Here is a 22,696-nt window from a genome sequence, read left to right as displayed (position 1 = left end):
ATGCTGTTCCACCCACTAACCATTAAATGTGGTCACTGTTAACCAAACAAGAAAAACCTTCAAACTAGTTCTCCGAAACTGCCGAATAGAATGTGACCAAACTTGATAAAAAACATTCTGTCAGGAATACTTTTAACACATACACAGTTCTTCCAATCCACCTTCAAGTACTAAAACCTTTTTTCTTTAAATTAAGTTTGACTACATATCACAAACTGCTGTTTAAATTTTGACCAGATGAGACAGAAATCATTCTGGTACAAAGAACTTTTGAAACAGAAATTATGTCCACATGCTGTCAGGTATAGCAACTATTACCAAAAATGGGAAAGGGTTCACATGACTTATTGAAATCCACAAAGTGTCCTAGCATAGGAACCATTTTTTCCTATTGGCAAAATCCTGCTGTGTTATCCAATATGGAATAAACTTAAATAAATCTTCAAACATTTGTTTTCATAATACATGGAGTTATTACTCTTTATATTTAAACTTCATATAGCAATTATGTCAGAATGTTATGAATGCAGCTAGGTTAATATCAGTAATATGTTACCTGTTGTTAATTTGCATAGCTTACTGTTTCTGGGATGGAAATTACCTGCTGCATTGCATAGCTTTCTTATTCTGGGATGGAAATTACCTGTTGCTATTGCATAGCTTACTGTTCCGGGGATAGAAATTACCTGTTGCTATTGCATAGCTTTCTGTTTCTGGGATGGAAATTACCTGTTGCTATCGCATAGCTTACTGTTCCTGGGATGGAAATTACCTGTTGCTATTGCATATAGCTTTCTGTTTCTGGGATGGAAATTGCCTGTTGCTATCGTAAAGCTTACTGTTCCTGGGATGGAAATTACCTGTTTCTATTGCATAGTTTACTGTTCCTGGGATGGAAATTACCTGTTGCTATTGCATAGCTTACTGTTCCTAGGATGGAAATTACCCTTGTCCATTCATCTACCTATTGGGTGACTTCTAGAATATTCTCTAAGTTGACCAAGTGACCCAGAAAATGGCCATTAGTCCTCATTCTTTTTATAGATGTTGCAATGCTTAGCAGATATAAATCATACTTTATTGAAAAAATACTTTACATCATTTACTCTTCATAATAATAATAATAATAATAATAATGACCTTATTTAAAGAGGGTAACACAATTAGCTAAAAACTAATCTACCTTGAGGCCCTCATACAAAGGAATTTATTTATTTAAGCTGCATCTCTGAAGCCACTGGATATATTGGGTTTGGAAGAAGGAAATAGAGTGGGCATTTCTAATCTCAGCTGGAATACTATTCCAGAGCAGAGTTCCAGAGTATTGGAAACTTTTTTTAAATAACTCCTTATTTGGTTTGGGAATTTTATACTGTTTGGTAGACATGGATCGCAGGTGGGGAGTATTACCAGGTAGCCTATACTGGAATAGTGATTGTAAATATTCAGGAGCACTATTCTGAGATATCCTGTACATTAATTTGGCTTTTCTCAAACAGATTCGGTCTTTAATAGGTAATATTTTTAACCTACCAGCTAAACTTTCCTTGCTTTCTTTCTGGATTGATATTAGCCCAAATGCTCTTTTTTGAAGATGTGCCAGCTTTGCTATGTTTTTATCATTTGAATTACCCCATACTGTACTACAGTAGTCCAAATAGGGTTGTATGTAACTGTTATAAAATAGTTTCCTGTGCCTTTCAGGGAGAAAATGTCTTATCCTACTGAAAAGCCATAAACTTGAATTGACTTTTTTACTGATAAAATTGTTTGATATGTTCAGTCCATGATAGGTTATTATCTACCAGAACACCAAGTAGCCTATCATGACTCATCACTATCAAGATTTGTCCTTCTTTGCCGTGTTGAGATAAGTAATATTTTAGTTTTACCAGTATTTACCACCATGCCATTACATGTGCACCAGTTTTCCAGTTTGTTTAGTGCATTCTGTAAAGAAATTTCGAGCTCATGCTTTGTGTTTTGGATGTCTGACAATGTTGTGTCATCTGCATAGAGATCTGTAGATGATATTGAGTCTCTTAGTAAAATTGGTAGGTCATTAATAAATAAAATGAATAGTAGTGGACCTAGAATTGAGCCTTGTGGTACTCCATATCTAATTGTTTCAGGTTCAGACAGAACATTATTTATGTAAACATGTTGTGTTCTCTCATTTAAGTATGAAGTAAACCATCTAATTGTTCTTTCATCACACTGGTAGATTTTCAGTTTCTTCAAAAGGATTTCATGATCCACCATGTCAAAAGCTTTCCTGAAATCTACAAATACAGTTCCAATTATTCTACCTTGGTCAAGTGCTTGAAGCCATTTATCAGTTAGGGACATCAAGGCAGTCTCACAGGAATGGTTCTGTCTAAAGCCTGATTGATTAGGGTGTAACCGCAAGTGTTTGGTTAAATATGACATGAATGAGTCATGGACATGTTTTTCAATCAATTTTGACAAGTTTGGTAGTATTGAAATTGGTCGGTAGTTATCAGCATCATCCTTAGAACCAGATTTGTGAATAGGAGTTACTTTTGCAGTTTTCCATATTTTGGGGACAGATGAGGTTGCAATACTTAAATTAATTATGAATGTTATGCTATCTACAATAGCAAAGGCAGATGATTTAATGAGTTATGGACCAATCTGATCAAGTCCTGTAGCTTTCTTGGTATCAAGTTCACATAAATTTTTTTTAACAAAGTTTTTTGACACTGGTGGGATAGAGAAACATACCTCCTTTGAGATTTTACTGCTGCAGAACTTTTTCAGTTCATTAAAGTTGTTTTCTATCACTGGCTCTTTTAACTTTGTGGTAATGTTGATGAAAAAATCATTGAAAACATTTGCAATATCAGTTTCATCAGTGACTATGGTGTCATTTACCAGAATTGAGTGAATTTTATTTGTCTGTTTTTTGTGCGTTCCTCCAGTGAGTTCATTGAAGACTTTCCAAATGGAGTTTGTGTTGCTCTTTTTGTTTTCAAGCAATGATTGATAATAAGTTTTTTTAGCTTTTTTGATCATACTTGTTATTTTATTTCTCCATACTTTATATTGTGCATGGTTTTCCATAGCCTTGAATTTGTCTCGTGTTTTCATAGCATCTAGGATTTCAGTAGTAAGCCAATTAGGTTGAATATCAGTCTTTACTCGATGTACTTTCAGTGGTGCATGCTTAGATACTACATCCATAAATAAGTCAGTCCACACCCTCATGGCTTCATCTATGTCATCCAAATTTTGGATCATACTCCATGGAACTTTATATAGGTCATTGAGAAATTGTTCTTCATTAAAAGTTTTGAACGATCTGTAAGTGATCGTTTTATGTGTATTTTTCTTATTTTTCTTGCATTTAACCTTTCTTGTCAAAAAAGTAGGATAGTGGTCACTAAGACCAACATTTGGTACATTAACACAAGCCACATTGTCTGGTAGGTTAGTATAAATGTGATCAATAAGAGTGCTTGATTTTTCTGTTGTGTCATAATTTTAGAATTTTAAATCCTTTGCTTTTAAATGAAAACCAAACAAACATCAGAGGTATGAAATAGGCTGATTTGATTGTGAACTTATTTAACTTCCATATTATGTGACCACAATTATTTAAAAACAGAAACAAAATTTTAACAAACTTTTACTCAAAACCACTTTACTTTGATCTATTTTGATTGATAAATCAACATTGCTGAAATGTTTGGATCCAGTTATGCAACAGAAAACTTCTGTTGCATAACTCAATCCAAACTTTTAAGCAGTGTTGATTTAACAATCAAAATAAGTCAAGATAAACTGGTTTTGAGTAAAAGTTTATTATATATATATAATCAATAATGTCTCTGCTTTATCTAGTTCCGGCACATTCTTCTGTTGGGGCATTGGCTGGTGGCATTTCAGGTGGTGCGACAGCAATAATTGTCATAGTTGTCATCATTGTCCTGTGGCAAAGGAAACGTAACAATCTGTAAGTTGCATATCAGTTTAATATATTGATTGATTTCCAGATTTAGGCATTAGACTTGTACATTAATGAATACATGGAATTTTTTTTACAATGGACACCAAAGAACCAAGAATTTACTGACTTATCAGTTATCACAGGGTTGATTTGAAAGGCAATTGATGTGGTTTACAATGGCTAAATTTTGTTTTTCAATAAAAGGTATACTAAATGAAAAAGAAGTGGGGGATATGAACTTAAAACCCTTCAGACCCTTTCTGGAATCTACCACCTTCATGGAACCTAAACCTTGTATTTGTTTACTTTCAAAAAGGTTCTTAATCTCAGTGATAACAAACGTTCTAATCAGGATCCTATTCCATTCCAGGCTTAAAACTCTGCTGCATTAATCTTTGTCTTATACCATTAATGTTACATTGTATGACAACTAGATACTCACCTATAGATTTTTTGTACTTGTTTCTAGGAAACTTGCTTGGAAGACAGATATTTATCATATATGTGTATATTTTTTAAAATTTCCCCAGTTTAATTTTATGGTCATATGACCAATATCAGGCCCAGTTGTGCCTCTTATTTTACGGTGCAGCCTTTCTGATAAATCCTTAATTATGCTAAATTGCTGTCCATTTTACCTGTAAAATATAGTCCAGGTTCCTTCTATATAGATGAATTTACACTAGGTATTCTGGACACAGCCTGCAATCCTGAAAAACATATTCCTCTTCTTGAATAAACCCATAGGTTATGGATATGAATTAGTAGGTAGTAATATTAAGTGTGTCAGTGGGTCACCTGCACAGACCAGCCATGATCTTAAGCTTTAGTTCTGGATCTTGACATTCAAACAGGGAATTGAAACATTTGTCACATGCTGTACAATGCCTTTAATATTGGAAATTAAAATAAGTTACACAGACCTAACATTCTTTGAAATAAAACTTGCAGTGGTATAAATTATATTTTTAAGGAAAAAGGCCAGTAAGTTATTAGATGATGCCACTGGATCCAACATGGAAAATCTGATTAAAGTAAGAAAAGAGAGGTAAGTGATAGTGTATTGTAATGTATCATTCACCAAAATTTCCATTATTTCATATGGGACTTTAGTTAAGGACTAGGCAATAAAAGTACACCTTTTTGTCTGTTTTGTGTGATAGAACAGTTGATTAGTTTATTGTTGATACTTAACTTATTTAAAGAATTGATTTAGTTTGTGGAGAAAGATTAGAATTGTTGATTAAAGATTTCTTTCACCCGTGCCCAGCTATAATTAAATGGTCTCACATATAATATTAACTGAGTTTTTTCTTTGTAACTGTTACCTATACTTAATTTATTTGCTTTTAATTTGTATGATTTGGCACAGTACTTAATATCTGCATGTAAAACAATGATTATGTATATTATTATTATGCTATATCTTGTAAGGAGGATTTAATTATTCCCAGAAACAGCATTATAAAGGAAGTACAATGAAAGTTTAGCATAATTAATCAGTTAATGTCAATTACAATATTTCATTAAATGTTAGCAGAATCAGATTTTAGTGAATCAGTCATATGCAACAATGGACATTTTTAGAAGTAACAGTGTTTGCTATTTGAAGAAATTCAGTGTGTATGCTAACAGAAAAGAAATGTGGGATTTATCAAACAACAGAATAATTTATGTCTGCTTGTCTGACTGGGTAAGTGATTTTCATGTGTTAAAGAAGAATATAATAGGAACAAATGTTCATAGAAATGGTGTGGTAAAGCAATTTCTTTTTATTCCACACAGTTTATTCATTGTGTTTATAATAATTATAAAAATCTTTTTGACGCAAAACTAAAATCCAATTTTAGTTCAACATGATGGTCTACTTTAAATGTAATCCCTACTGCATGTTGGTTCCAATGTCAAACAGACACATATATCTGATAAACATCCAGTATCTTATTCAATTAAAAGTTTTATAAAATTAGAAGATTTTGCCATTTATGTGTGGCAATTTCTCATTTATTTTCTTGTCAATCAAAATCTCAAGGAACTTATATTATGTCCTTCAGTATGGTCACCATATGGTTGTTTTCATGTTTTGAACACTTAAGTGACATGTCAAATGCCATTCATTATGGGATTTGTTATCAAAAGATAAGAAAAATAAAGAGCATGAAACAAGGAACATGTGGAGAAGTTGCAAATACAAAATATAAAGTATAGAACAGAGTTTTAAACAAAATTGAAAGAGGAGTGCTTGGTGGCATGATTTCAGATGTTGAGGATTACTGACTGTTCTGTTCAAGAATTTTTACAAAAGGATCGATAATCATTTTTGTGATTGAATTGCTTGATCACATTTTGCTGGTACATTTTTGTTTCTGTTACTTTTTTAATATGATTGTCTTTATATTGTTATTATTTTTGGTCTTTAGTTTTCATAGAATAAATGAAACATTATATCAGGCTTGTCTGACTGTCCTTCTACATTCATCATTTGTTCCATCCATCCAATCATCCCATCTTTATTTCTTCATGACAACTCCTTTAATTATTATTAGATTCTAGCCAGATCTGGTCTGAAGCTAGATACTGACGTTTCCTAGCCTGGATTCTATTATTTGTATTCAATTCATTGTTTTGCACAGCTATAGCCCCTGATTCTTAGACCTACCTGGTTTCATTTCTGCACAGTAACTCCTATAGTTATTTTTCAATTTGAACCACATTTGGTATTCACTTTGCAATTAATTAGTTCTAGTCCCTGATTGTAAGACTCACCTACATAAAAAATCCTTTGATTGTGACTGGAGTTCAGCTATATTTATAAAGCATATTGATATTGGTGAGACCTTTAAGCTCAGTTCATCTCTAATCTTTCGACTTCATTGTTCAGATAATCTACCATCAAATATGAACCCCAATGCTAAAAATAGAAAACCTCTTAAAAGACTTTTCAAATCTGCTAAATAGAATTTGATTAATTTCAAATGAAAGATTTTGCATTAAGTTTACCTTCTCTATGATCAATTTATCTCAATTTCTTTGATACCATTAATTTCTTTGATACCATTAATTTCATACTTGTGCATCTTGCCATAAAGATGCACCATGCAGAGTATTTATGTTAGAATTAGGTCTCCAGTGTTAATTGGTGTATTTAATTCTATTTCTTACACATTGTCATTTGCAAAATCATGCAGCTTGGTGGCCTAGATGTATTATGAAGTGCTACATCTTTAAATCAGACTAAGTCACAATGACTTATTCTTTATACTCCAGTTATCTGCATTATCCTTTTGTTTAATTCAGTTCCTTAGACACTAATTCTTGAAATTATGTTACTGTAACCTATATTTTTCACTCTCATGATCTGCATTAACCTTTGTGTGTATACCAATTGTTGATACAGTTACTTCAAAGAGATGTTAAATTTGATACATAGAAAGCATCGCAAGAAGTGTCACATGTTTTTGGATAATGCAAAACTTAGCAACCTGTCACAGGCCATTTACTAGTTATTCTATTGGGTCAAAAAGTGTCTTTAGAATTACCACCAATGCCATCACCAATACAACCAGCAACTGCTGCAAAAGAGATAAGTTTTCTTGGAACTGCAGTGGTTCAGTGGTTATCATGCCAGACTCATTGCCAAAAGGGTGCAGGTTTGAATCCAGTACCATCAGACTGGCCAGGGTCATTATGGTGTGTTCATGGGCAAGGAACTTTACTCCAATTGCCTCAGCATTAAAAAAAGTACTTGTCTTGTTGTGCCATAAAGCACCAAAACCAAGCCAAACAGCACGGTCTATTTAGTAATAATAAAAAGGTTTATGATTGGGAGTTTGTATGAAATCAATCAATGTAATCATTGTAGTGGTATTGGTGGGTGGGTGTAATACTAACCAATATCAGAATCTGTAAGAGTCGTGAGCTTGGAGCCATTATCATGAAAGTAATATGAGACATACCAATCTGAGACAATACTAATATCTTTAACTGAGCTGCAATTTACATACTTTAAATAGAATAAAATATAATGGTAAGTATGAATCAGTCTTCCATGAGACTTTAAGCTTTTGATTGCCACAAGTAAAGTGATATTAGAAATTATGTGCCATATATTTTATGCATCATTTTGACCCATTTGGTTTAAATAGTGTAATGTCAAATAAAGTGGATCAGATGACTCAGTGGTAGATATGCCCTACCCTCAGCTACTGGCTATTTTATTTTGAAATGAATCAATAAACACATATTAAAAATCCCTGTAATAGGTATGTTCATTGTAATAAATTTTTCTCTGCCCAGGCCTATCAACCTAGCTAACTTTGCAGAGTATGTCGCAGACTACCACAAAGACAGCAATCTGAAGTTTTCTCAAGAGTATGATGTAAGTCATAAAAAAATGTTACTGTATTGTCTAATTTTTTACAGTGTTTATTGATAAAGAATCTAATATAAAACTGCCATTTATGATGGCCATTCTGACCTATTTATTTATAGATCAGAGTAAATGTTTTTATTCTGTGATATTAATGAGCCAATCATATTAATTATTTGAAATACTGATGCTGATTATTTAGATGACTGACTCATATGGATTCTGTTGTGTCTCCTCAGAATTTTTGCTTCTTACATTGTACCTGATTGTTGCTAGGTGGATATCACTTTTGATAAAATGTTATGTCATGCATAAAAAAACAGATTAATCAAACATTCATAATGGTCTAATCAAAAGTATTCCATAGTCCAAACCTATGTAATTAATTGCCACTAAAAATATAAAGGTCAAAAAGTTAATCAACCAGCATGACAAGCATGTGTGAATAGAATCCACATTATTTGATTTTACCTTGATTCAAGATCTTTCTCTTTGACACTGTGTTCACAAGATTAAACATAATATGTCCATCCATTGTATCTTTTTGATCATCTGGATGACTAATTATCTTGAAAAAAAAAAAACAAATGTCCCACACAGTGTAATGTCCATCCATCTTTAATGGATATAAAGAGTAGATCTCTCATAGGTCTGAATTGTAAACTTATGATCTTAATTAACAAAAGTATCTTAGTAATGTTTTACTGTGGCTGCTTTTAAATATCTCAGACAGCCAAAATATTAATATTTATTTGATTACTGATACATATAAAACAAGCAAATGTTAGATCCATAATTCTGTTCACAGTTCTAAATTTTGATGATGAATTGAATCTTGAGTACATAGAAAAAATGTATGCTACTGATCCTGATTATATATATACAAAATGGATGTTCCTTATCCTGCATATATAGACAAAATGTGTTTCACTGATCCTGAGTAAATAGACAAAGTAGGTGTCCCTGATCCCTGATCCTAAGTAACGGTATATAGACAAAATTCCTGATCCTGAGCATATAGAGAAAATGTGTGTCCCTGATCTCGAATTCCCTGATCCTGAGTATATTGTATAGATCATCAATATACACAATGTATGTTCCTGATCTTGCTGTATTGACAAAATATTTGTCCCAGATTAGTCCAGATGACCATCATTTTACTATATATATATATATATATATATATAATTTGTTATTAAGTACAAACTAAAATTAACTTAAATATTTCAATAACGCAGGGAGTTTTCATTATCATGTATTATTCACTACTAATTCTAAAAGGTTATAGTAAGAGCAATCTTAATAAGAGTTAATAATATGTAAGTCACATGATGGCCAGCCTAAATGGTTGGAAACTTAAAGGCTAGTAATATGCATATTTTCATGTTCAAAAATTTTCTTACTGGGGGCGATACAAGGAATTTGGATTTTTAGTAGGGGGCAGTGTATACTGAGTTATGTTACAACAAGGCTATGCTACAATACTACGCCCATAAAATGGGGTATTAGCAATGGAAAACCATATTATCATTGTTTTTCCATTATGCAAACAAGCAAAAGTGAATGAAATGAATTGTTTATGTAACTTCTAATTGAAGAAAACTGTAAACTTTTAATGGAATTCAAGATCATATCTACATTACTAAGGGAGCAGCAGTATTTGTTAGGTTACTTTACAATGAGGGACCACTGTCTAGTGTTTTATCACTGTACAATGAGGGAACACTGTACAGTGTTTTATGACTTTATAATGAGGGACCACTGTACAGTGTTTTTTTACTTTATAATGAGTGAACACTGTACAGTGTTTTATGACTTTATAATGAGGGACCACTTCACAGTGTTTTTGACTTATAATGAGGGACCACTGTACAGTGTTTTATGACTTTATAATGAGGGAACACTGTACAGTGTTTTTGACTTATAATGAGGGACCACTGTACAGTGTTTTATGACTTTTTAATGTTAGGGAACACTGTACAGTGTTTTATGACTTTATAATGAGGGACCACTGTACAGTGTTTTATGACTTTTTCCTCCATAAAGGACCTGAAGACCATGAGTCCAATGCATGCCCATGAAGCAGCAGACATGGAGGAGAACCGTCTGAAGAACCGCTTTGTTAACATTCTACCTTGTAAGTTTTATTGTTTTTTCTATAGCCTGACCAGTTCCTTATTGTGTGGACAATTATACTCACAAATGCTATCTCTGAGATTGTCTCACTTGCATGTAGTTAATTCTGAAGTGTGCTTGAATTTTTCTCACCCTCAGTAATCTGTTATTATCATGTATTTATTCAAAGCTTTTGAGTAAATGAGCAATAGATTCACAAGACATGTATAAAAAGTGACTGTTGTGATGGGGTCATTGAATATTTAAAACACCCCAAGAACATAGCATGATTGTCAGGCTCTATATGATATATATATATATATATATATATATATATATATATATATATATATATATATATATATATATATATATGTGCTTGTATACAGCAAGGAATACTTCCCACATCTAAATTCTAAGTAAAATTTACCTAAAGCTGTGACACCTAGTTACTGAGGACAAAACACAGATACAGTGTAATGTTTTTATAACAAGGCAATCATTAAAATTGTAATATCATCAGTCTTAGGAAATTATTTATTCCTGCTTAAACATGCCTTCCAAAAAAGTAAAAGTTGGGATGGGCTGATATTTGACTTATTTTGCTATTGTTGTTCAGTGTTTACTACCATTTCTCAACACAAAAGGATATACTTGACAGACACTATAACTGGTGGAGGAGAATCCTGCTGCTAAGAACCACTGATCCACAGAAAGCTACTGGCAGGTTTTCTCACATCCCCATATTGGCAAAAGCAAGACTCCTAACCCATGTGGCCAGAGGTGAGTTGGCAACCACTTGAAACCATTTGGCCATCTGTGTTTAGTAAAATGAAGTTTTGTAAAAGGAGATTCTGCTTGTGCCTGTGCCTCAAGAGGACTGGTTTCCTTGATTTATATAAGAGTTGTTCATTCAAAGAATGAAATCTGGACCCAAAGATACCATTTCCAGAATAAAAAGTGATCAGAGAGATCTAACTCAGAATTTAATTTTACAAATCCAAAAGTCAATAGGATGTCATGAACAGGGAAACAGAGTTACATTTGGGAATTACTTTCTCCAACATGAGAATACAGAACCAAGTAAATGCTCTATGGATGATGCATCCTAAATGACTCATACTTGGAGCCTTATTAATTGTACCCTACTTTAAAATCACATAATATTTCAATGAGCAGTGCAAAATGTCTGGGTATTACCATAGTAGAGACCTACATTTTGCATGGACTGGTTCCCAAATCTTTTTAAATGTTGGACATTTCATTTTTAATTTAGGCCCCTGAAATTGTTTATATAAACCATATGTACATTGCAGTGGCAAAGACTTGTCATTGCAAGATACACAGCCATAAAGGCTGAGGAGTGTACATATGCAGTCCTGAGCTGTTAATGCACATAACAGTCACTGTCAATACACGTCACATTCACTGTTAATACAAAACATAGCGACTGTTAATACACATCACAGTCGCTGTTAAAACACATCACAGTCACTCAGTCAATACATGTCACATTCACTGTTAATACACATAACAGTCACTGTTAATACACATCACATTCACTGTCAATAGACGTCACAGTCACTGTTAATACACATCGCCGTCACTGTTAATACACATCACATTCACTGTTAATACACATCGCTGTCACTGTTAATGCATGTCATATTCACTGTTAATACTCATAACAGTCACTGTTAATATACATTACAGTCGCTGTTAATACTCATAACAGTCACTGTTTTACACATCACAGTCGATGTTAATACACATCACAGTCACTGTTAATGCACATCACAGTCACTGTTAATACACATCACAGTCACTGTGAGAATATTATTAAAACAGCTTTTTCCATTCCATTAAAAATGATCATAACTCTATTTCTTAGCTTGTCTGTCCGTCGCTTGGTTTGTCCTATAGAGTAAGCATGTTGTGTAAAATCTGAATTACTTCTTGTTAATTTTGGCACAAACAGCTGTCGGAAAGTCTGAAGAAAAAAATAGATATATATTTATATATATAGAATATATTGTACAGTATGTATGCTGTATCAATGATATACCATGAGATATATCAATTTTTCATTAAAATTAAACAAGGCTTGCCAAGTTTCCTTTTATTGAAAAATTTATACACTGAGTGGTATATCATTGATACAGCATACATACTGTACATATATTTTATTTATATCACATACAAATACATATATTTGCCCTTTGAATGGAATTGAGATTTATTACAGGCACTGCTGTGTATTGACAGAGTGAATGAACACCTCACATTCCCAAGTGTGTCCACTATAAAATGTAGTTCTATGCCTTGTGTGGCTATACACAATCACCTCTGCATATTGATAAGTTGATTCTTTTCTTGTTTTAGTTTCTATTTTTCTTCACATTGATTAAATCAGTATAATAAACACTTATGATTTAAACATGAAAGATGGTTTTAACAATAAAAGTAGAGCACTGCAAACACATGGTTAGCTATGCCATTCACATGAACACTTACCCATTCATATGAACACTTACCCATTCATGTACCAGCACATATAAATTAATGTGGAATAGAAACTAAGTGAAATGATGAACCAACAAGAGGTAATTAAAATATTTTAATATATTTACAGTTGATCTAAGTCATTGTTCTGTTTTATGTACTGGTAACAGTACCACCCACCATAAAGGATGAGGTCAGTTTGACTAACATTTACCATCATTCATAAGTCCAGAGGCATCATGGGATGACACCAACGAAAATCTTCTATGCTCATCATTTCATAGATTTTAGCCTGTATCTTGTATAATGGTCCAGAGAGAGAGAAAGAGAGAGAGGGAGTGGCCACTGGACATTTTCATATTTAATTAATACTATTCAATTTTTAGAACATTATAGTATGTTTAAGAAACAACAACAAAAAGAAAACATTAAACACATCACAGTATGTGTACCATGCAACTGAGAAATTTACCATGTAATGTTGATATGGTTTGCAACTTTGTGTAATTGATAAGCACTGTAGACAACTCCCAAGGAAAGTGCACACATATCGTTACAACTAACCATGTTCTTGTAGGTTACTTGGTGTAATTTCTATTTCAAAGTTTTAATCCAGTCCAAATTCCTTTTCTTTCGAACTCCACATTGATGTGTAGATTGTCTGTTATGCATGAGCTGGGAGAGGGGAACAGAAAGCAGAAGGGATTGTAATGAAAATGTGTACCATTATTAAATTCATTTAGAAAACAGGGATTGTTAATACTTTTTATCATTATTTTCATATGTCACTAATGATTAATGTGTGGAAATTGATCATTGATCTAGAATCAACTGCAAATGGTTGCAGAAATGTTTATATTTATGTATATTATTGTGCCATGGATAAATCACAATTTGATATACCAATAGTATTGTTACAGCAAATTGCTTTATACCACACTTTAAATGCCATGTCATTTTTAATGTATGTGGTATAAATGTATATATATATATATATATATATATATATATATATATATATATATATATAAGAATGCAGTAGTATACAAAATCTTGTTATCTCTTTAATATAACATAAAGCATGCAGTCATAATTTAAGTTTTGCAATTTAGCACACTGTATAAACTAGAAAGATGGATAGATAATAATAATAATGAGGACTTTGTATAGAGCCTAATCTTTAGAGGCTCTAAGCACTTTACAACATTTGACAACACCTATGACATAAAAAACATAGTAATATGATTACAAAATTGAAATTAGAAAACATAAAAAACATGCTGAAATATTTAAGGTAGGAAACATTTATAGGTCTTTAAGCTTGTTCTTGCAGTCAAAATAAGTGAGTTTTAAGAGCACTCTTGAATGGGATCACTGTCTTTGTGTCTAAGTTCAGTGGGCAATTTAATCCATATTGCTGGGCCCTGGTATGTGAAAGAAAGTTGTCCAATATGACTTCATTTTCATATGGGAATAATGAGTATATGATTGTCAGAAGAGGAATGTAGGTATCTTGCTGGTGTGTACACATGGTTGAGGTTGGATAGGTATGTTGACTAAAGTCCATCAGTGAAACGTAGCACAAAGAACAAATTTTGTGTTTGATTCTGGATCGAATGGATAGCCATTGTAAGGTACAGAGCAGCGTGGAGGTGCAGTGCTCTGATGGTGATACTCTAACTATGATCCGAGCAGCTGTGTTTTGAACTTTTGAAGTTTCTGAAGTAGATATTGAGATGACCCAGACAGAATTGAGTGACAATAGTTCAGTCTTGAAAGTACTAATGAACACACAAGTGTTTTAGTGGCATCAACTGAAAGTTATTTGCAAATGAAGCTGATACGTCTCAGCTCAAGATATGCAGCCTTGCATATGTTCATGACATGTTGGTGCAATGTGAGAGTACTGTCCAGAGTAACACGTAGGTTTTGTACTGACTGTGTGAATTTAATGTTGGTGTTGCTGATATTTATTGTTTGAGGTAAAGGATGTGAATGAGAAAGTCTTTGTGTTGTGATCAGAATGGCCTCAGTTTTATCATCATTCATCTGCAGCTTGTTACATGTCATCCATGATTTCACATGAAAAATGCACCTCTCTACACCTTGGATGGTAGCATCAACTTCAGTTGGGTGGCTAGATTTGTATATTTGGGAGTCATCAGCATACAGTTGGTGAGACACTGGATGATGATCTATGACACTTGAGAGCAGCTGAGTGTATAGAATAAAGAGAACAGTTCCAAGAACAGACCCCTGTGGATCACAACTCCAATAAATCCAGAGTATCCTTGATATAACTCAGAGAGTATCAAAATCACCTAAATACACATCATCATTTATAATACATCATATTTCTATATTTAAATGTTCATATATATTAGCATCTTCAAAGTCACATACAAACCCTGAAAATCCATTTACATTTGCATCTACAATAGTGTCCATTGAATAGCTAGAGTCAAGAGTCCCACTGGGTACATTTAGATTTTTTGTAACTGAAGCGTTGGCATTCTCCTCTTTGCCAGCTTCCTAATATGAATACATTGATGGACAAAGACTTTGTTTGTGTCCATATTTATGGCACCTGAAACACTCGATCTGTTTGCCATGATGGCATACATGTGTCATGTGCCCAATTTCTCCACAGTAGGGACAGCACTCTTCATTAAAGTGCTTGAAAATGGGGGCATACATGTTAATATTTTTCAGTAGTTGAGAGGTTCCTTTTCTGCTTAGACATGTTATACTACAGATATGATTAAGTTCATGTACAGGAGAATGAGGGATGAAATTAGAATGATAAAAGTAGTATGGAGACAATCTCATTGAGTACCCCATTGCATGATGACATACATATAATTGATATGAAACTAAATACAAAATGTTTTAACATAGGTCACTTAAATGTACAAGGTATAGTGGGAAAGATAGACCAGATTAAGTTAATGTTGTCTTCCAAGGAAAATAATATACATGTTTTAGGACTCACTGAAACCAAATTAAATGCTAACCACAATGATGATCAATTTCTCTGTCAAGGCTACAATAAACCATTACGTAGGGACAGAGAGACAGCAGGGGGGGGGAGTCTTGTTGTATACATTAGGGAAGATGTAAATGTAAAAAGGCAACTTGACTTGGAGTCACATGAAATTGAGAGTATTTGGGTGGAAATTTTTCAAAATAATGCAAAATCTTTCCTAGCTGGTTTCATTTATAGACCACCTTCCTCCAAAGTATTTTGGAATGATAACTTTTTGAAACAAATGGAAAATGTTCTCTAAATCACAGGAGAAAGAAACATATATACTAGGAGATATAAATAAAGACCTTCTCAATACTCAAATAAGGAACAACTGGATGGAATTTATTGAATCATTAGGCCTAGACCAGCCTACAAGGGTAACAGAAAAATCGAGCACTCTTATTGATCACATTTATACCAACTTACCAGACAATTGGCTTGTGTTAATGTACCAAATGTTGGTCTTAGTGACCACTATCCTACTTTTTTTGACAAGAAAGGTTAAATGCAAGAAAAATAAGAAAAATACACATAAAACGATCACTTACAGATCGTTAAAAATGTTTAATGAAGAACAATTTCTCAATGACCTATATAAAGTTCCATGTTATATGATCCAAAATTTGGATGACATAGATGAAGCCATGAGGGTGTGGACTGACTTATTCATGGATGCAGTATCTAAGCATGCACCACTGAAAGTACATAGAGTAAAGACTGAAATTCAACCTAATTGGCTTACTACTAAAATCCTAGATGTTTATAATGGAAACACGAGACAAATTCAAGGCTATGGAAAACCATGCACAATATAAAGTATGGAGAAACACAATAACAAGCATGATTAAAAAGCTAAAAAAAATTATTATCAGTCATTGCTTGAAAACAAAAAGAGCAACACAAACTCCATTTGGAAAGTCTTCAATGAACCCACTGGAGGAACGCACAAAAAACAGACAAATAAAATTCACTCACTTCTGGTAAATGACACCATAGTCACTGATGAAACTGACATTGCAAATGTTTTCAATGATTTTTTAATCAGCATTACCACAAAGTTAAAAGAGCCAGTGATAGAAAACAACTTTAATGAACTGAAAAAGTTCTGCAGCAGCAAAATCTCAAAGGAGGTATGTTTCTCTATCCCACCAGTGTCAAAAAACTTTGTTAAAAAAAATTTATGTGAACTTGATACCAAGAAAGCAACAGGACTTGATCAGATTGGTCCATGACTCATTAAATCTTCTGCCTTTGCAATTGTAGATAGCATAACATTCATAATTAATTTAAGTATTGCAACCTCATCTGTCCCCAAATTATGGAAAACTGCAAAAGTAACTCCTATTCACATATCTGGTTCTAAAGATGATGCTGATAACTACCGACCTATCTCAATACTATCAAACTTGTCAAAATTTATTGAAAAACATGTCCATGACTCATTCATGTCATATTTAACCAAACACTTGCTGTTACACCCTAATCAATCAGGCTTTAGACAGAATCATTCCTGTGAGACTGCCTTGATGTCCCTAACTGATAAATGGCTTCAAGCACTTGACCAAGGTAGAATAATTGGAACTGTATTTGTAGATTTCAGGAAAGCTTTTGACATGGTGGATCATGAAATCCTTTTGAAGAAACTGAAAATCTACCAGTGTGATGAAAGAACAATTAGATGGTTTACTTCATACTTAAATGAGAGAACACAACATATTTACATTAATAATGTTCTGTCAGAACCTGGAACAATTAGATATGGAGTACCACAAGGCTCAATTCAAAGTCCATTACTGTTCATTTTATTTATTAATGACCTACCAATTTTACTAAGAGACTCAATATCATCTACAGATCTCTATGCAGATGACACAACATTGTCAGACATCCAAAACACAGAGCATGAGCTTGAAATTTCTTTACAGAATGCACTAAACAAACTGGAAAACTGGTGCACATGTAATGGCATGGTGGTAAATACTGGTAAAACTAAAATATTACTTATCTCAACATGGCAAAGAAGGACAAATCTTGATAGTGATGAACTATGTCTGACATGGAAGGATACAAATCTGCAAATGGTATATCATGATAGACTACTTGGTGTTCTGGTAGATAATAACCTATCATGGACTGAACATATCAAACAATTTTATCAGTAAAAAAGTCAATTCAAGTTTATGGCTTTTCAGTAGGATAAGACATTTTCTCCCTGAAAGGCACAGAAAACTATTTTATAACAGTTACATACAACCCTATTAGGACTACTGTAGTACAGTATGGGGTAATTCAAATGATAAAAACATAGCAAAGCTGGCACATCTTCAGAAAAGAGCATTTGGGCTAATATCAATCCAGAAAGAAAGCAAGGAAAATTTAGCTGGTAGGTTAAAAATATTACCTATTAAAGACTGAATCTGTTTGAGAAAAGCCAAATTATTGTACAGGATATCTCATAATAGTGCTCCTGAATATTTACAATCACTATTCCAGTATAGGCTACCTGGTAATACTCGCCATCTGCAATCCATGTATACCAAACAGTATAAAATTCCCAAACCAAATAAGGAGTTATTTTTAAAAAGTTTCCAATACTCTGGAACTCTGCTCTGGAATAGTATTCCAGTTGAGATTAGAAATGCCCACTCTATTTCCTTCTTCCAAACCCAATATATCCAGTGGCTTCAGAGATGCAGCTTAAATAAATGAATTCCTTTGTATGAGGGCCTCAAGGTAGATTAGTTTTTAGCTAATTGTGTTACCCTCTTTAAATAAGGTCATTATTATTATTATTATTATTATTATCCATTGCATATTTGAACCATCTGCAAAAATGAGATGATGACTTGGTTATGCATGCATTCCTTATTCTTGTGTTCCAGTTGACCACAGCCGTGTCAGGTTGCTTCCAATTGATGATGTACCTGGATCTGACTACATCAATGCCAATTTTCTCCCTGTAAGGACACACTCTGTCTCTCTTCTCTCTCTCATTTTGACAAATTAAAGTGGTGATTCATGCTTTTGAATTGTTATTCACTCTTATCCTCTTAATCTATCCAGTTGTTTTACAGACTTCAACCTGTGGCTTAAGGAATACTGATGTACATTCTCATGCATGTAATTGTTCCCTGTAGTAAAACAAGATTCATGTGAAGTAATTGAAATGATATTCCCAAATAGGATATCATAAATACTATTGAAATTCTTCTATACCAATATTGGTTCTCTCACTTTGCCTTTTTGTGTCCTTGCCACATATTTTGAAAGGTTACCGGTATATAATGTAATCCACAGCAATATGTCATGTCATATCATGTTAGCTCATTTCTGCTCAGTAACTTTTGAAGGACTTAATGGACTGAAACCAGTGTTATAATGATTTCCATTAAGATCTTGGTCACTTCAGAGTTTTGCCTTTTTTGATCAAAATATGTAAGCAAGTTTGGTTCATACTCATTTAGATCTAATGATGGGTAGACTTTTTTGGGAGAGGAAGTCAGGACTACTGAAGCTGTCGCTAGATCTTGTAATCATATTGACAGTGGTGTCAAAATATTGCTTCATTCTAATTGTATCTTCATTAGGGTTTCACAAAGACCAGAGAATACATTGCCTGCCAAGGACCCATTCCTGCAACCATTGATGATCACTGGAGATTGATCTGGGAACAAAATGTACGAGTTATTGTAATGCTGACACAATACAAAGAAGAAAACAGGGTGAGTCATTTAGATAAGATGTGGTTAATGCTACAGAAGAGTATTGGTCAAGCTTGCATTAGTGGAAAAGGAAGGTATAATGCTGAATTTTCAGGCAACAAAGGAATCAATAGATTTGTTAAGACAATGGTCCAGGTTTTATCATATTTTGTAAAGGTAAAATATGGTAGGAACAGATGCAGGTGATATACTAAATCAGGTCCAAGTTAATTTGAGTCTGGCCATTGTCCTCATATTCATTGGAGTTATAATGGAGTCATTATGTGTAAATATTAGTCAGCATTATCCTTTCCTGACTCAAACTATGGATAAATCTGACAGAGCTGAATTAATGGATTTAATCTCTATGCTGCCTCAATGTTTTATAATATATTCAATATGCTACATTGTATTCAACCCAATTAATTATAATTATATTCAATAAGCTACATTGTATTCAACCCGAATAAGTATAAATATATTCAATAAGCTACATTGTATTCAACCCAAATTTTTAATTTAGGACTGTAAGAAAAACAATCCTTCTTTTAAATCTGTAATGGTTCAGGAAAGTACCAGCATCTGAATCAGAATTTTGCATCATCATATTTGTCTCCTATGGGCTGTATGTTTACACAGTCATATAATGAAGTTAAATATCAACCATTATCACCTGTCATGTATTGAAGTTAAATATACACCATTATCACCTGTCATGTAAGGAAGTTAAATATACACCATTATCACCTGTCATGTATTGAAGTTAAATATACACCATTATCACCTGTCATGTAAGGAAGTTAAATATACACCATTAGCACCAGTCAGGTAAGGAAGTTAAATATACACCATTAGCACCAGTCAGGTAAGGAAGTTAAATATACACCATTATCACCAGTCATGTAAGGAAGTTAAATATACACCATTAGCACCAGTCAGGTAAGGAAGTTAAATATACACCATTATCACCAGTCATGTAAGGAAGTTAAATATACACCATTATCATGAGTCAGATAAGGAAGTTAAATATACACCATTAGCACCAATCATGTAAGGAAGTTAAATATACACCATTAGCACCAGTCAGATAAGGAAGTTAAATATACACCATTAGCACCAGTCATGTAAGGAAGTTAAATATACACCATTATCACCAGTCATGTAAGGAAGTTAAATATACACCATTAGCACCAGTCATGTAAGGAAGTTAAATATACACCATTATCACCAGTCATGTAAGGAAATTAAATATACACCATTATCACCAGTCAGGTATGGAAGTTAAATATACATCATTAGCACCAGTCATGTATAAATATACACCATTATCACCAGGCAGATTAAGATTTCAAATAATTTTTAATTTCAGTTTTACATGGTTTCAGACTACATCTGTTGTTGCTATTCCATAATAGGAGCATAACTGTATTGAATCCAGTTGAATCATAGTTTCCCAGATAATGAATTCTATGTAGAATGATTAGATAATTTTTCTATACAACACATACAAGTTCAGTATATTCTTCTTGCTTTATATTTTCTTGTATAGTTTTACAGATTGCTACATTATTTTGTAAGTAAGTTTATCTTATGTTGCACAATTTATAAATTCCATTCATTTTGTTTTAATTCATTTACAGGTGAAGTGTGAGTTATACATGCCACTAGATCTTAAAGATCCAAAACAGTATGGTGACCTTGTTGTCGAGTGTTTGACATATTCCTCAATGAACTCCTTTGAGTACAGGACCTTGAAAATAAGACTGGTACATTATCTTTTGGAGATTCAGATGTGATTTTGTTTTCTCTTTATACAAGTAAGAAGGGCCACCCTTCTGAGAATGCCATGCAGAATAAATCTCTATAAAATAGAGGATTCTATCATCATCCTGGTGTCATTATCATCTCTGATATTTTGGGGTAAATTTAATATAAGAAAGGTATGGTTTATTATATTAACAGCAAGTTCCAGTGTACAACAAAGGCTTAACAGTAAACTTAACCTTTTACCCTTATGTTAGCAAAATATTCAAATTTGCTTATTAATGTTTTTGCAGCGACTCAGCTTTTTATGCTCCTTCTTATAAGCATTTTAAAAAATATGCATTATCTCTGTATAGCTTTATTTGAAAGCTGTTATCAGGAATGATGCTTCTTTGCTGAGATGTTGCCATACTAACACTTATTTATTTTATTTCTCCATCCCACTCAAACAGAAATAATTTATTTTTAACTCATTTGTTAGTGTACATGTTCCTGAAACAAAATGATGGATTATTAATATTAGTAACAGTACTGTGCATATATATATATATATATATATATATATATATATATATATATATATATATATATATATATATATACATTTATGTATGGTTATATATTCAACACCAGTTAGTATGACTGAATTTATTAGACTACCTACTGCTATAGTAAAAGTCACATAGGTCATTTATGCAGTAAACATCGATTATTTCAGTAATGGGTGTCATTTTATAGAATTTGATTCTGCATGCCTTTAAGTGGCAAGCATTCACTTCATTTAGATTCTTCTTTTGGAAGGTCATTATTTACATGCCCCAAAACATGCATACGGCATAATCAATGTTAAAGTATGTAGACATTTTTGGACGAAATAAACTTAAGGTATGATCCAGAAAAATCCAGATTGAACTGCACTGTTCTTTAAGTGTAGATCTATGATCAGTTTCCAAGTTATGTATTTGCACCTAGTTCCAAGCAAATGATGAGATCAGGGGAATATGCTATCTGCATAAATAACTTTTCTTTGTTACGCCTAGAAAATTTACATACTGGTATACTAACATACAGAAAAACGATGTGTTCCATGCTTTTGTATCACCCCTGTAGTTTCAATAGGTCTTTCACAACTAGTCAGGTTCTAGGCCTATTTGGACTTCTTGTTTATATCTGGTTTATTTTAGAATATTTTTAGACTAATGTATCATATGCTAAACACATAAACAAACTTTGCTTACCTTATATCT

General features: G+C 33.0%; 1 protein-coding gene across 1 annotated transcript in view; it reads left to right on the top strand.

The window, feature by feature from the left end:
- The window catches only part of LOC149786439 (receptor-type tyrosine-protein phosphatase H-like), a 121,056-nt gene that overhangs the window by 78,692 nt on the left and 19,668 nt on the right, over positions 1–22,696 (top strand). The window contains exons 13-19 of the mRNA XM_089976885.1: positions 3,865–3,976; positions 4,944–5,018; positions 8,267–8,348; positions 10,386–10,476; positions 18,867–18,943; positions 19,572–19,706; positions 21,326–21,451. Of these exons, the coding sequence (XP_089833011.1) occupies positions 3,865–3,976; positions 4,944–5,018; positions 8,267–8,348; positions 10,386–10,476; positions 18,867–18,943; positions 19,572–19,706; positions 21,326–21,451 (698 nt within the window). The remainder of the gene's footprint in view (positions 1–3,864; positions 3,977–4,943; positions 5,019–8,266; positions 8,349–10,385; positions 10,477–18,866; positions 18,944–19,571; positions 19,707–21,325; positions 21,452–22,696) is intronic.

This window comes from Sinohyriopsis cumingii, chromosome 12 (genome assembly GCF_028554795.1).
Source record: "Sinohyriopsis cumingii isolate HCF-2022 chromosome 12, ASM2855479v2, whole genome shotgun sequence".
Taxonomy (NCBI): Eukaryota; Metazoa; Mollusca; class Bivalvia; order Unionida; family Unionidae; genus Sinohyriopsis; species Sinohyriopsis cumingii.
This window is presented reverse-complemented; position numbering and strand designations above follow the sequence as displayed.